Source organism: Odocoileus virginianus, chromosome 2 (genome assembly GCF_023699985.2).
Source record: "Odocoileus virginianus isolate 20LAN1187 ecotype Illinois chromosome 2, Ovbor_1.2, whole genome shotgun sequence".
NCBI lineage: Eukaryota > Metazoa > Chordata > Mammalia > Artiodactyla > Cervidae > Odocoileus > Odocoileus virginianus.
The window spans coordinates 13,701,113-13,716,036 of NC_069675.1; the positions used below are offsets into that span (position 1 = coordinate 13,701,113).

Sequence of the window (14,924 nt, forward strand, 5' to 3'; positions counted from 1 at the left end):
TATGAACTGCCAAAATGAGCTTCACGTCCTAGACACATTTGCTGCCTTCCTCACTCCCCCAGGATCTGGCATAGTAACCATGATAACAAAGTGCTTCAGTAGCACCTTGCCTCCGCAGATGATAAGCTGATGAGTTACCTCGTTCTCCAAGCAAGAGAAACGTATGCGGGGAAGTCGGAGCGATTTTACCGACACCTTTGCCTCCAGTAGCCAAGGCTGGAGGGGCCCCTTTGGGCTTTTTTGTAGGGCTTGGGTCTCTCCAGTCCAGTCCTCCTGGGGAGTGGGGCGAATGAGACCTCTGCCCGGAGAGGGTGCTGATGTCCCTGTCTTCCTCAGCTGCCACTCTGGGTACGTCGGTGCACGCTGTGAACACGCAGACCTCCTGGCCGTGGTGGCTGCCAGCCAGAAGAAGCAGGCCATCACTGCCTTGGTGGTGGTCTCCATCGTGGCCCTGGCTGTCCTCATCATCACGTGTGTGCTGATACAGTAAGTCTTCACTGCCCCTGAGCCGGGGCCCCCACCTGCCTGCCTTCCCGGGGCCATCTGCAGCGCTCCCAGGTAGCAGGGCCACCTCGGCAGTTTACTGCTGTGATGTCTGGTTGGTGTTAGCAAAGCGAAGAGGGATTTTGGTGAAAGCTGAGTGGTATGAAGGGCACACAGCCTGGGAGATCTCCAGCAAATGGGTCAGAGCAGAGCTCTGACTGGAAGCAGAGCCAAAGGCTTGGAGCCTTCACCGTTGTGATGGGTGTGTGCAGGGGTTCCAGAGGGAATTGGAAAAGCCTCCGAGCCTCCTGTGTGCAGTTAACAGTCACACTTCCTCTCTGCAAATCCTAAAGCCACTATTGCTGTTACTCCCTCTTCTCTTCCTCCAGACCTCAGTCGCTGCCTGGCATCTTCCAGGATGCCTTCCTGAACCCCTTTTTGGGTGTTTTTAGCCTCATTTGCTTGCCTATATCTCCCAATTGGACTGTTCTGCAAAGGGACAGACCCGAGGGTTGTATTTCCAGTATTGGGCCAGAATACTGGCCCGATATTCCCTGGAAATATGGGTAACCGGTGCGCTGAGAGGATGGGTTTGCCACGACCAGAGAGTGTCAGTCTGCGGAGACAGATCTGAAGCCATGGAGTTGCTTGGCTCGTTCTTTCGTTCCTTCCGTGGGTCCATGCAGGCTACCCCAGTCCCTGCTTTACTGCTCGCTGGCTGCTCCTGATGGATGACCCCCGTCCGGAGCCTTCACAGCCCTGCCAGCCTGAAGCGGCTGTTTTGGCCCAGTCCTGACAGTGGTTCTAAGTGACCAACTGCTGCTTTATGGAGCAGACAGCTGGGCCGCCGGGGTGGGGGTGGGGAGTGACCGGTCGACTGGAGCGCATTTGGTCAACCCAGACAGGAGCGGCCACACAGAGCCGGTCTTTGGGGTGGCCAACAGGTCCTTCCGCGAGTGGCCCCAAAGGCCACCTCCTTGCAAAGCCCTCAGCCCTGTGCTGTGATTGTCCCTCTGGAAGCTCCAGGGGAAGGATGGGTTAGAGCCCGGAGTGGCCCGGCAGGCCCCTCCGGCAGACGCTGCACCAGCTGGGCACTCCTGCGGGCTCCTACCCAGCCCATGTTCTCTGCACCTTTGCAGCTGCTGCGAGGTCCGAAAACACTGCGAGTGGTGCCGGGCGCTCGTCTGCCGGCATGAGAAGCCCAGCGCCCTCCTGAAGGGACGGACTGCTTGCTGCCACTCAGAAACAGGTAAGGAAGCTGCCTCGAGGGAGGACTTTTCCCTCGGGAGACACTTTTGGGTAGAGAAAAGGTCTACCTTCTCCAAGTCAGGGCAGAAGTTCTTGGAGGGTGAAGCAGAAAGAAGGGAGAAAAAGAAAAGGATATTTATCCTACCAAGTCAGATTCAGTTTATTCCAATGTGGCCTTTCCTCAGAAGGTAGCTCTGTTATCCTTACCTGTGACCATGTGACCTTTAACAAGTAACTTAATGTCTCTGAGCCTTGGTTTTCTCATTAAAAAGATGTCGTGCAAATTAAATAAGTACTGAGATAAAGAACCTGGTGTATCACAGACTGGAGACACACAACAGACATTCTTTCTCTTTCTCTTGAGAAATCATCTTCTCTTTCCCATCAATGAAATGAGAGATGGGGCTTTTAGAAGGACTTGAAGGACTCTGAGCTCTTAGAATCCTGTGATCTTCATTCAGCTTACCATTGTTCCATGAATACTTTCTCCAACATCCGTGAAAAAGATAGGACATCTGGCTAGGATGCCAGACTCACATCTCCAGAGCCTTCTCCAAGCATCCCTAGCTCTGGGCTCCTGGAGTCAAATAGCAAATTAATCCAGACAGGCTCTGAAAAGTCACACATGAATGAGTTTCTGGAATGCTTGTTTGACCAAAAAGACTGTCATAAACTTAGCATTCCTTTTTAGGAAGTGGTTTGTCAAGAGACAGTCACCCCAGCCTCATCCACCTGAGGGTGGCTTCTCTACTAAACAGTCAGCTCAAGGTTGCATGGACTGGGCAGGGAGAAAAGTACCTGCTCTATTCCTTCGGCCTCCTGGTGATCCGACCTGGAGGGAACTGAAGGCAAGGGACCTCCGTTTACTTGATCTTCATTTCAAGAGCCATAGTAGTTGTGTGTGAGTGGTTGTTTTGATTTAGGAAGGTGCTAATTCATTGATCCTCTCAGTAGTCTTGAGGAGGGTGTGGGTAAACTGAGTCTGCCAAAGGTGTGTGTGGAAGGTCTGAGTCCCTGGGGGAGCTAGGATGAGACCCAGGGCCTCTGAAGTCCCCACTCCCATTTCCTCCGCTACCTCGGGGGACCATGCATTGAGCTAATGAAGATAAGCATTTTTGTTTTGTCTTTTAACACCAACAGAAAAAAATTGTGTATGACTTTTTAAGAAAATTGATAGTATTTTTGTACCCTCAGTCTGCACCTTGGCAGAGTCATTTAGGGTGGAGTAAATTTCTTGTTAATGTCACTTCTTTACCTACATTTTGAGAGAATGTTGGCTTTGAACCCAGCGATGGGTCTGACCTTGCAGAGATGGCCACCAAGGCTAAAGCCCCCTCTTCTTAAGGTGATGGGTATGCTCCACCTCCAGGGAACCCGGGAGAGGCCAGTGCAGGAAGATGTCCAGGCTGGACTGGACTCTGGAGCTGCTGGGGACTGGGTGCACCCTGCTTCCCGTGACAGGCGCAGAGGATGCCCTCAGGGCCCAACCACTGAGGAACAACGGCCTTAGAGGAAGCCATTCTGCTGCCAGAGCCCTTGACCAGCTCATGAGCTGCCCACTAAGCTGCTGCTGATGAGGCAACTGGCTGCAGACAGGGGCTGAAGTACCTCCAGTTGAATGAAGGCCTTCACACAGTGTGTGTCCCTGTTTCCTTCTTTCCTTTGGTGCTGAAAGCACAGATTCAGGAGCTACTGCCCCTGTGGTCGAACCAGCAGAATGTGGATTTGACTGCCCAAGAGAATCCAGTGACTTGGGCTGGTGCATCCCCAAGTTTTCCCCATGCCAGTTTTCCCAGCCTGGCTGGAGTGTGTCCTGCAGACCTTAACCTGTTTTTCCTTCCTTCCAGTGGTCTGAAGAGCCCAGAGGAGGAGTTCTGCCAGGTGGCCTGCAGCAGCCAGAGGGAAAAAGGACTTTTTGAGTTCGGCACAGCCAGGGCTGCCAGGCGTGGGTCAGCAGGCCCTTCCTTCTCCGCCTGCCATCGCCTGTGCAGGCTTTTTGTCTTATGTGGGCCTTCCTTCAAAATTCTGTCCAGAACTCTGTCTGCTTGGGGTTATCCGATGCGACCTGGAGAAGAAATCGGTGGACCACAGTTTAAAGACTGGTCAGAAATGAATGGCATGGGGTGGACCTCCTATTTACCTAATGACCTATGTGCTTCGTCATCTGCATCCAGGTGTGTGTAGGTGTGTTCTGCCAGTTACGGATACCAGACCTGTCTCCCCACAAGTCTCCATCGTGCCTGACACTGGAGTTCCTATAATTGTTACAGTTTTTTTCTTATCTGCTTATTGGGGAAAATGGTGAAAAATAGCATCACTGCTTTTTGCTACATGAAGACACCAGTGGAGGAGGAGCCATACCAGTCCTCTGTCATGAAACCCTCAACCAGCCCAGTGTCTTCCATGGACACATGATGCTGAAGACCTTCCTGAGCTGTCACCATCCTCAGAGATAATTTATTTATTAGATGGATGATGATTTTATTTTAATCTCTTAAGTCAGTGTAAAACGCGTAAAAGCCTTTCAGACATCTACATCAATGATCCATGTATTGCTGGCCAAAAAACTAGACTGATTAGAAATGTCTGGTCTCTTTGGGACAGATAAAACTTGGTGGGCAGGGGGAGAGCACCAAGCTGGGTGGAGATGGAAGCAAGGAGGAGTTACTGATGGGAGCAAAGCTTGGGGTTCAGAGGTCATGCCATTTAAGACACAAAACTGGTAAATGCCCCAGGATACATTCCTGCTGAAAAATTAGCAGATCTTACAGTGGAGACCTGGCACCTTATTGAGGAAGAGGAAGAGAGTCTGTGTGTGTATCTACAAGGAGGAAACACAGCAGTGACTACACCGCTCTTATTAGACCTATTAACCTTCTGGTGGGCTGTCCGAGAATCTGTTTAGACATAGAACTTTAGCAGAGAGCAGCAGGCATCTGGGGTTGCACCCATGAAAGGGGACCCGTCACTTATTTTCCATGTTGTTACTTGGTTGATTTGCTGCTTTATTTTGAAAAGGACAAATTGAACTTTCCTATTTATTTTTGAGCATTAGGAGAAATATTCCAGTGATTTTATTTTTCTTTTCCATTCAGGATGCTAGGTTTTTGTTTTTTGTTTTAAAACAAAAACTCTTAAGAAGCTGCCTCCATCATGTGAGTCTTGCTTTTCCCTCAGAGAAGGAGAAACTGTTCTCCTGGGTACTTTCCAACCCAGTGGGCCTGCTTGTGGGAAACCCCGGTTCACTCCAACTTCATGGTGGAGCTCATCCCTAGGAATTGTTATGAAAATTTGGAAACAGGGAAACAATGAAATAATTTGTAAACTCCTTATGCGAGGGAACTCTTATTCACTAATATTTGAAAAATGGGAGATCACTACCTATTAACCCTTCAGTGCCTCTAGCTCCTCACTTTATGAAAGGGACTTTTAAAATATGTCAAGTGAGCTTGAAATTCCTCCCAGGTCATTTTGTCCTCCTGGAATTCTTCTGCCCAGTATGTCCATTTCAATGCACTTTCTCTGTTGAGAAAATTATATGACCTGTGTCGCAATTCTGGCACTTGTATTGAATGACGCTGTACCCAAAGCACCGAGATTAGAAATGGGATCTGTTCGCCAGCAGTGTAACTGACATAGCTCCTAGGGTCTAGTCATGAGAGAATATATGCTTAAGTTTGCATTCCTTACACAGGTCCTACAGCAGTGGATCTGAGGGCTGGGGCTTCACCCCTGGAGACCGATGCAGTTGACACTGGTTTGTGGACCCCAGTTTGCCCTCCCTTTTTTCATCAGACTCTCCTGAAAGTCTGATTCCGGTGTAGAGAGACTAATGAAAGTGGAGTGGCATCACTGGTTTTTAACTTGAAATCACATTTTTACTTTAGAACAATCTTTCCTCAGTCTTTTAGAGACTGTTTGAGGTCTGGTTGCCTTTCAAGAGAAAGAACTGATATTGAGAATGTCTTGTGGGGTTTTCTCCATCTACTGGATGGAAGGATCAGTGTCCAGTCTGTAGGCACCTGAGAGCCTCTGCAGAAGGGTGAGGAGGTGAGAACCAAGAACCTCCCTGATTTCCTGTGGGGACTTCACACTTAGGGTCTGTGAATGCTCCAGTCACAGCTGCTGGTGCCCCTCCACCCTTCCAGTGCTGATACAGCCTTGCAGCGCACGGGCTCAGGTGCGTGCCACCCTGGGAGAGTTGCAGGCGGAGGCTGGGGTCAAGGCATGCCCGGGTGGACCTTTGTCCATGTCCAGGATGTGAGAACCTTGCTTTTTTAGTGAGTTTTCTCTTAGAAATCAGAATGGCCACTAAGCATTGGATTCCTATGCCATTTGTGGCATTGGTACTTCTTTGGTTAAATATAAAAATGCCCCCTTTTCAGGTTAAAAATCATCTTCTAATCCAACTCTGTAGGTTCCCTGTGTTTCTTTGCTTTTTACAAAGCCTAGTTCATTATGATTAGGGACTTGTTCCCAAGATCTGACCTGGTGAGCAGCTGCACACTGGGGGATGGGGAACACAGCTGTTTCCAATATCTGTCTCAGGAGAAATGCAAAACCCCCATTTAAAAGGGGCGGGGGCAGGGAGAGACTGCTTCCAAATCTTCAGTGGAGCCTGGATTCTCCCATTGCTGGACAGGCTGTGACTTCCTTAAGCATGCTGGCAGGAAATGTCTTCTTCTAGATGGAAGGATATACAGCAGCCAATCCTGATCTGGAAGACACATTTGAACACATGTGGTAAACAAGCAAGACTTGAGCTTGCCATTGTGGGCCAGCAGAGGAGAGGGGCAGAATGTCCCCAGAGTCTATTTTCCCATGAAAGAAGACGGAAGAATTGACATTACCCCCACCTGCATTGGTGAGGGAGGAGGGGTACCTCCAGAGCTTTTGGGAGCCTGCTCTATGCAGGTGGAGCAAGTGTCTGCATCTTCAGGTTTCCCGGGTCCAGGCTGCTTCAGTGCACATGTACCACTGGCTGCTCTTCCACCGGGTCCAGGCTGCTTCCTTGCATGTGGACTGCTGGCTGCTCTTCCAGGCCATCTTGACAGGAACAGTTCAAAGAGGCTCCAACACTGCTCAGGAGACCCTGATCCCATAGTGGGATCTAGGCTTTGATTTCTCCCAACCTGCTCAGCTGAGGAGGGGTCAGGGGGGTGATTCAAAAGCCCAGGACCAAGGAGGACATCACAAAAACAAGAGGAACACATATATTTGTTCTTAATGTTCTAATAGAAGACCTGTTCTCTAGCCCCTGATTTCATCAGGCTTTCTAAAAGGTCTCATGGTAAACACACACATGGTACTGAACACAACGCCTCTTCCTAGTGTAATAATACTGAAATGTTCAACTTTTCATTATCTTATTATAACAAACCCGATGCTTTTTTTTTTTTTAGAACTTGTTACTCTGACTTCTGTATATGTTGCACTGAAAAGGTTAATATTTAATGTTTTAATTTATTTTGTGTGGTAAGTTAATTTTGATTTCTGTAATGCATTAATGTGATTAGCAGTTCTTTTCTTTAATATCTGAATTATACTTATTTAAAGAGTAGTGAGCAATATAAAATGCAGTTGTGTTTTTCAGTAATGTGTATTGTTGTCAGTTGTACTGTACCTTGTTTGGAAGGATGAAGGAATGAACTTTTTTTTTTTCTTAAATCAAGACTGAAGCTTTTCTTTCGTGAGGTTGGGAGATGGCTGAAGTACATTAAGATTTTTCTCTGCAAATGTGAATGGTGCGAAAAAAAATGGATGCTCTTTTGCAAAATGTGGGAATCCTAAAATTAACTTTAGTTGATCCCTATATGCTTGTAAAAACCAAATTCTCTGAAATTCTTCTCAATATATACTTCATTTACACTGTGTCCAACAATACGCTAACTAGTGTGGAAGATGAAACAGACAATCCCTGCCCCAAGGAATCAGAATCTGCCTGAGATCAATTGACATGCAAAAAATAATTCCAGACTCATTCCAGACAAAATACAAATAAAGCCTAAAATTGAAATGTAGAGGAGTTTGTGTGTTAATAGCTGTAATTCTGCACATGTGATCCCCAGACCAGCACCATCGCATCACCTGGGAACTTCTAAGTAAGGCAAATTTCAGGGCCCACCCCTGACCTATTAAACTCTCAAGATGTCATGCCCTCTCTACCTTCCAGATGATTCTGATATGTATTTGAGTTTTGAGAACCATGGTGCTATAGGATTCCAGGAAGGGCAAACTCATGTGGGCCTAGAGTTTTTAGGAAAGGTTTTCTAGAGGATATTCAGGGGAAGTGAAACTTAACACAGTTTACCCCTTAGCTTTCAAGGTTAACGGCCATCAGGTAGTACAGCCTTGAGGTAAGGCTCGCATTTATTTGGCTCTTCTCAGCCTAGTTGAAGAAGAAAACAAGCCTGCCCATCTCCTTCCACACCACCGCTCACACCCACCCCCACTCCCCTCTGCTCACTTTCTAACTGTAAGGACTTGTTCTAAAACTGTCAACCCAGTTCTTACAAGCCTCACTGCACTTAAGTTCCCATGCAAGCCTCTGCCCTTCTAACCCATGCATGGACCACTGGTGTGCAAGGTGGAGAAGCAAGGGAGAGTGAAACCGTTGCTGGGAGAAGCGAGAGCTAGGTTGCAAGGCAAATCCAGCTCTTTGTAGTGAAGGAGGTGCATGTGGAGCCCGTTGTCCAGGCCTCGAAGGTCTTGGCATTGGCCTCACAGGAAGACAGCCACCCAGGCAACTCCTTGTTCTGAGTGTCCTGTCTGGTATCTGTCCCTCCGCAGAGCCTTTACCCACCTCTGAGGAGAGGAAGGGACAGACCTCTATCTGAACTCGGTGTCCCCCTCATGACCCTAATCAGTCTTCAGGGACATCTCCAGGCCCGATTTCTAAACCACGGGATTTTCTAGTTGACCCCTGTCTTCCCCTTAATTTCCAAGCCTTCCTGCCAAGGTTCCCTCTTCCATATCTGGTGTCTGGTGCACTGGACTGTCTAGGGTGGTGGGGAAGGACCTATCCCAGGAGAAAGCCCCCTTGAACTTGGAATCAGCCAGACCTCCCGTCATTTATCCAGGTGATGTGTGGGTGCTGTTGGCCCTCACGTCAGACCCCTGCTTTGCCTGGTTGCTCTGTGCCCTGACTTCTGCCCGGCCAGTTTGGGGTTCTGAAGTGTGGCCTAGCCTTGCCTGCACTCTAGCTTGGAGCTCCCTGCCCAGCAGCAGCCTGGAATTCTAACCCAACTCTCTTTCCCCATCTCCTGAAACTCCAACTTCTAATTTGCTCTCCCCAGGACTCACTTACCAGGTCTTGAGCCTTATGCCTCTGCCTTTTATCCTCAGAAACAGGAAATGACATGCCCATGGTCACACAAACTTGGGTCTAGCAGCCTGCTCTACTACGCTAGCATCTCTCTCCCCAGATCAGTTGAATCCTAGAACCTGTGGGGGTGGAGCTTGAGCATCTTTTAAAATCTCTCCCCATGATTCTAATCGTATCCCTACCGACCTCTGGAATACACCAAGCCCCAGGGAGCATATGGTTTAAGAGAGGGTTGATGCCCAGAGCTGAGATATCCTCCCAGGGCTTGCCACCCTAGTCCATGTTTAAGAATCCCTTAATACCCAGCAGATGTTAGCCCTGGGGAAACATGGAGGCTGGGCCCTCCTTTCAAGTGAGACAATCTAAAGCAAGGAAGAGAGAGAACACCTGTGGGAACTGGGGCCCCTGAGGAGTACCACGGGGTGCTTGAGGTTAGGCGAGCCTGGCCGATGGCTTTTCAGGAGCCAGATTTCAGATGTCAGATTAAAATATGGTGACATTTATCCAGAAAATAAAAAGGAGATTGGGGCGAAGAAAGGAAAAAAAACAAAACCTCTCCCCAGGCACATTTACCTCATGGAAGCTTCAGGCCCTGAGATGCAGCTGTATAAAGTGCCGCAGGACTGGAGGAGCCCCCGCTGCCATGACGTCCTCTAGGGCAAGTCCAAGCCCACCACTGGAGCCCCTCTCAGGGTCAGGGGAGTGGGGCTGAGAACTGGGCAGGAGAAGAGCTCCACTCCTGAGCTTAACTGCCCTGCGTATTCCAGGGAAGGACTCTCCCCAGGTCTGGAAATGTGCCATCCCAGAAGGACTGTGCTGTGACAAGCTGGCATCATTTAAACCTTGTCCCATCAGAACTGAGCAAACAGTGCAGCCCCAGCCCTGCAGCGTGGTCTCCCCCTGCCTCTGTACAAGAAGCCCCCCAGACAGAGCCAGGGGCCCTGGGGCCCTGTGGCGGAAGGAGGCCTGGAGGCGCAGACCTGGGCGTGGTTGCAGCCCCGCCTGGGGCTGTGTCACCTGGGGCGGTGTTGAGTCTTTCTGAGCCTCCAGTCCCTGCCTGTTTAGCTCAGGGAACTGTTGAGACAAAACTTATAAACACCCACTTGTTCAGCCTGATTCTTGAAATAAAACTAATGCCATTGATAAACTGTCCAGCTCAAGGGAGGCCGCCTCCTCCATTCTCTAGAGACATTCAATTCAAGGTAAAAGCAGGCATGGGGGAGGGGGGATGTATGAAAAATATTTCCAGAGAGCCAATGGTGAAAGGGGCCACGTTCAGAGGGTCATTGTCGCAGGTCACCACCTTGAGAGGTGGTTAAGGACCCAGAGGAGTGAGGAAGACTGTTCTTGGATGTAGGAAGGTATTCAATGTGCCCTCTAGTTGCCGGGCCAGAGGCAAAGAGGTTGACTTCAGCTCAGCAGCAGGTCTTTCTCATGGTCAGAGCCATCCCCTGGACTACTGTGCTCCCTAACACCTAAGTGATCAAGCAGAGACTGGGTGACCAGCAGAGACATAGGGGGTGCCCTGGTGAGGTACCACGTGAGCCAGAAGACCTCTGAGGGCCATCTTCCTCCAGCATCCTGACCACTATCTCCAGCCCAAGAGCCCCTGTGTTATCCCAGCACTCCAAACCTTCACCTACCACTTCACCCTTCTAGAATAGTCTTTGGGAACCCAGACCTAAGCCTCTGTCTTCCCCCTGTTTTGCTGTGGGTCTTGTAGCCTCCTGGAGCTTCTTGGTGATGGAGGGGCATCTCAGGCTCTGTCCAGCCCCCTTCCCTTCTGCCTGCTGGCTTCAGAATCTGTGGCTTAACCATATTCAGGAGGGTCCCTATGCAGGGATCACAGGAGAGGGCCTTTCCTGACTCTTCTCCATCCCCACGTGCCTAGATATACTGGAGCCTTCCCAGAGCCACTCTCCACCCCTCTCTCTGTGCCCGGCTGTGGACAGCCTCTGTAGGGTTCTCTTGCCCTCTGGCTTCTAGTTCAGCTTGTGGGAGGCTCTGAAGGAGAGATCAAGGTTATTTGTTTGTTTTTAAGGTGCAGTTCTTATCTGTTTTATTAAATTTGCCTGTAGTTGATTTACAATATTACACTGGTTTCAGGTGTATAGCATAGTGAGTTAATATTTTTATAGATCATATTCCATTTAACCTAGACAGCATATTAAAAAGCAGAGACATTACTTTGCCAACAAAGGTCTGTCTAGTCAAAGCCATGGTTTTTCCAGTAGTCATATACGAATTGTGAGAGTTGGACTATAAAGAAAGCTGAGCGCTGAAGAATTGATGCTTTTGAACTGTGGTGTTGGAGAAGGCTCTTGAGAGTCCCTTGGACTGCAAGGAGATCCAACCAGTCCATCCTAAAGGAGATCAGTCCTGGGTGTTCACTGGAAGGACTGATGTTGAAGCTGAAACTCCAATACTTTCGCCACCTGATGTGAACAACTGCCACTTGGAAAAGACCCTGATGCTGGAAAAGATTGAAGGCAGGAGGAAAAGGGTTCGACAGAGGATGTTTGGATCGTGTCACCGACTCGATGGACATGAGTTCGAGCAAGCTGCAGGAGTTGGCGATGGTCAGGGAAATCTGGCGTGCTGCAGTCCATGGGGTCGCAAAGAGTCGAACACAACTGAGCGACTGAACTGACTATCAGGGAATTCCCCAGTGGTCCGGTGGTTGAGACTTTGCCTTCCAACGTGGAGGGGTGTGGGTTCAATCCCTGCTCAGGGAGCTAAGATCCCACAGGCCTCACAGCAAAAAAAAAAAAACAACCCAAAACCAAAATATAAAACAGAAACAATATTGTAACAAATTCAATAAAGCCTTTAAAAGGTCCACATAAAAAAAAAACTCATAAAATAATTCCTACAAAATAATGGCCACATTTTCTTGGGTTGTTTAATATATTATTATTGCTTATATGAGACTGAGGTATTTTATCCCCCCTTCCTTCCAGGGCTTCCCTGGAGGCTCAGTTGGTAAAGAATCTGCCTGCAATCCAGGAGACCCGGTTTTAATCCCTGGGTTGGAAAGATCCCCTGGTGAAGGAAATGGCAACTCACTCCAGTATTCTTGCCCGGGAAATCCTATGGACAGAGGAGCTTGGTGGACTACAGTCCATGGGGTCACAGAGTCGGACACGAGTGTCTAAACCACCACCCTTCCAGTTCCATTGCTGTGTTTCCAATGATTACACCTCAAGCCCTGGGCTCCCAAGGCCCTTCCTCCTCCCAGCTCTCATCACGCTTCATTTATGAAACTTCCTCCCCTTGTCCCTTTGGCTTTGAGTGGTAATGGTTCCCCACAGTTGCTAGTTTTAATTCTGCCAATCTTGGTTCCCTCAACCTCCACCTCTTGCTCTGTAATTTCTAGGAGTGCTTAACCAGAGGCTAAAAATTCAAATGCCACCAGGAGTGACGCTGTGAATCTGAACTAGGGCAACTGCTGGGTGGGAGCATAAATGTCCATGAGTAGATTGAGCCTGGCGTGGGAGGGGGACATTGGGATAAGCTGGGGTGCACAGGACTCTTCTGAAGGGGGCGATCATGTCACAGTTCCAGCCCATGATGAGTATATCCAGCAAGGTGGTCTGCTTTTCTATTTTTTTTTTTCAAAAGAAGCAGAAAATTTGGACTTTTTCATGAAATATTTCCATTTCTAAATATTGCTCAAATTCATAAACCTACCCTGGGGCCCCAACAAAATCTGTCTGCAGGTCACCATCCGTTTGCAGCCTTCACTCTCAAGCTGTTCGCTTGTCTGCCAGGCCCCTTCACACCTCTCTTCATTCGCAGTTCTCTTTGCTAGGAATGCCTTTTTCTGCTTCTTGGCCTGATCAAACTTGTGGTCCTTCAAGAACAAGCTCACACCTCACTTTCTCTCTGGAGCCGTCTTGAAGATCCCATGCAGCGCCTTCTCTATGCACCCAGAATACTTTGTACATGTTAATATTCATGTTAAGACAGTCATCTCACTTTGCTGCCACTGTTTGTTAGCAAATTCTCCACAAGTTGTCCTGTGCCCAGGATCATCTTGTGTCCCAGGTCATGAGCTTCTCAAGGTTAACAACCTCTTTCCTATATATCTTTGTGGCCTGAGCATTTAGCCTGATGGCTGAAGCAAGGTGATGCAATAACTTTTTGTTAAGAAAGATCCTCAGATATGCAGGGCTTTAGTTGGACCAATGTCTGTCTCTGGAGGCAGGAGACCAACGTCATGTGGGCTCACTGGGTCCTGTGGGTCAAGGTTATCCAGACCTGGTGTTGGATGCTGTGCTACCATTAGACATCTACAGGTCAGATAGGTCTTGGGTCTCTTGTTTCCTATCTATCGTAAGAGCTTTGATTCTAGGCAAAAAGACATTTTCTGACCAGTATCTTACCATGAACTTTGTCACAATCTAGGTGAATTTGACAGGAGTATTTTCCCCCCAGGTTTATAGAGATAGAAATGACATATGACATTGTTTAAGTTTAAGGTGTACAATGCAATGATTTGATACATGTATCTATTGCAAAATGATTACCACCGTAGAGAAATGAACACTTCCCCTCCCTCACATGGATACCGTTTTTGTGTGTGCACTGAAGACATTCAGAATCTAATCTCTTAGCAAGTTTCAAGTATATAATACAGTATTTTAAACTATAGTCACAATGCTGTACATTGTATCCCCAGAACTCATTCATCTTGCAACTGTGAGTTTGTATTCTTTGACAAACTTCTCCCCCTTCTCCCCGGACTCCACCCCAAGCGCTGGGCAGCCCTACTCTGCTCTGTTTCTCTGAATTTAGCTTTTTTAGATTCCACATATAAGTGAGGGCATACAGTATTTGTCTTTCTCTGACTTATTTCACTTAGCATAATGCTCTCAAGGCTCATCCATGTTGTCACAAATGGCAGGATTCCCTTCTTTCTCACGGCTGAACAATATTCCATTGTGTGTACAGGGTACATCTTTATTCATTCATTCATTGGTGGACACTTGGGTTGTCTCCATAGCTTGGCTATTGTGAGTAATGCTGCAATGCACAAGAAAGAGAACCAGATTTCATTTTCTTTAGTTATATACCAAGAAGTGGGATTGCTAAAATATATGGGTGTTCTGCTCTTAATTTTTTTAGAAAAAATTTTTTTTAAATTTGCATTTCCCTGATGATTAGTGATCTTGAGCGTTTTTTCGTGTACTTATTGGCTGCTTGCATGTCTACTTTGGAAAAAAATATCTATTCAAATCCCCTGCCCATTTTTGAATCTGATCGCATTGAGTAGCATGAGTTCCTTATGTGTTTTAGGTATCTACCCCTTATCAGATAGATTTTCAGATATTTTCTCCTATTCCATGGGTTGCCTTTTCATTTTATTCTTATTTTGCTGTGCAGAAGCTTTTTAATTTAATGTAGTCCCACTTATTTATTTTTGTTTTTGTTGCTTTACTTTCGGGTCATATCCAAAAAATTATTGCCAAAAGCAATTCAAAGAGCTTTCTCCCTATGGTTTCTTCTGAAAGTTTTACAGTCTCAGATCTTACATTTAAGCCGCTAATCCATTTCAAGTTCATTTTTGTGAGTGTAATAAGATAGGGGTCCAATTTCCTTTTTCTACATGTTTTTATCCAGTTTTCTCAAAAATATTTATTGAGGAAACTATCCTTTCTCCACTGAGTATTCATGGTTCCCTTGTGAAATGTTAGTTGACTGTATAGGCAAGACTTTATTTCTGAGCTCTAAATTCTGTTCCATTGGTCTATGTGTCTACTTCAGTGTGACAGGAATTTTTTAATCCTTTACCATTCTGCTCTCTAGGTTAGCCCCATACAAAAGAGTGGAGCCTTTGGAGAATGTTCACTCTCTCCATGGCTCCGTT

At 47.5% G+C, this 14,924-nt stretch overlaps 1 protein-coding gene across 2 annotated transcripts in view; it reads left to right on the top strand.

Moving 5' to 3' along the window:
• Positions 1 to 7,398, top strand: part of TGFA (transforming growth factor alpha) — a 114,064-nt gene extending 106,666 nt beyond the window's left edge. For both annotated transcript variants that reach the window (XM_070476468.1, XM_070476475.1), the window contains exons 4-6: positions 337 to 486; positions 1,623 to 1,732; positions 3,579 to 7,398. In XM_070476468.1, coding sequence (XP_070332569.1) covers positions 337 to 486; positions 1,623 to 1,732; positions 3,579 to 3,586 — 268 coding nt within the window. In that variant the 3' untranslated portion in view covers positions 3,587 to 7,398. The remainder of the gene's footprint in view (positions 1 to 336; positions 487 to 1,622; positions 1,733 to 3,578) is intronic.
• Positions 7,399 to 14,924: the final 7,526 nt, after the last annotated feature.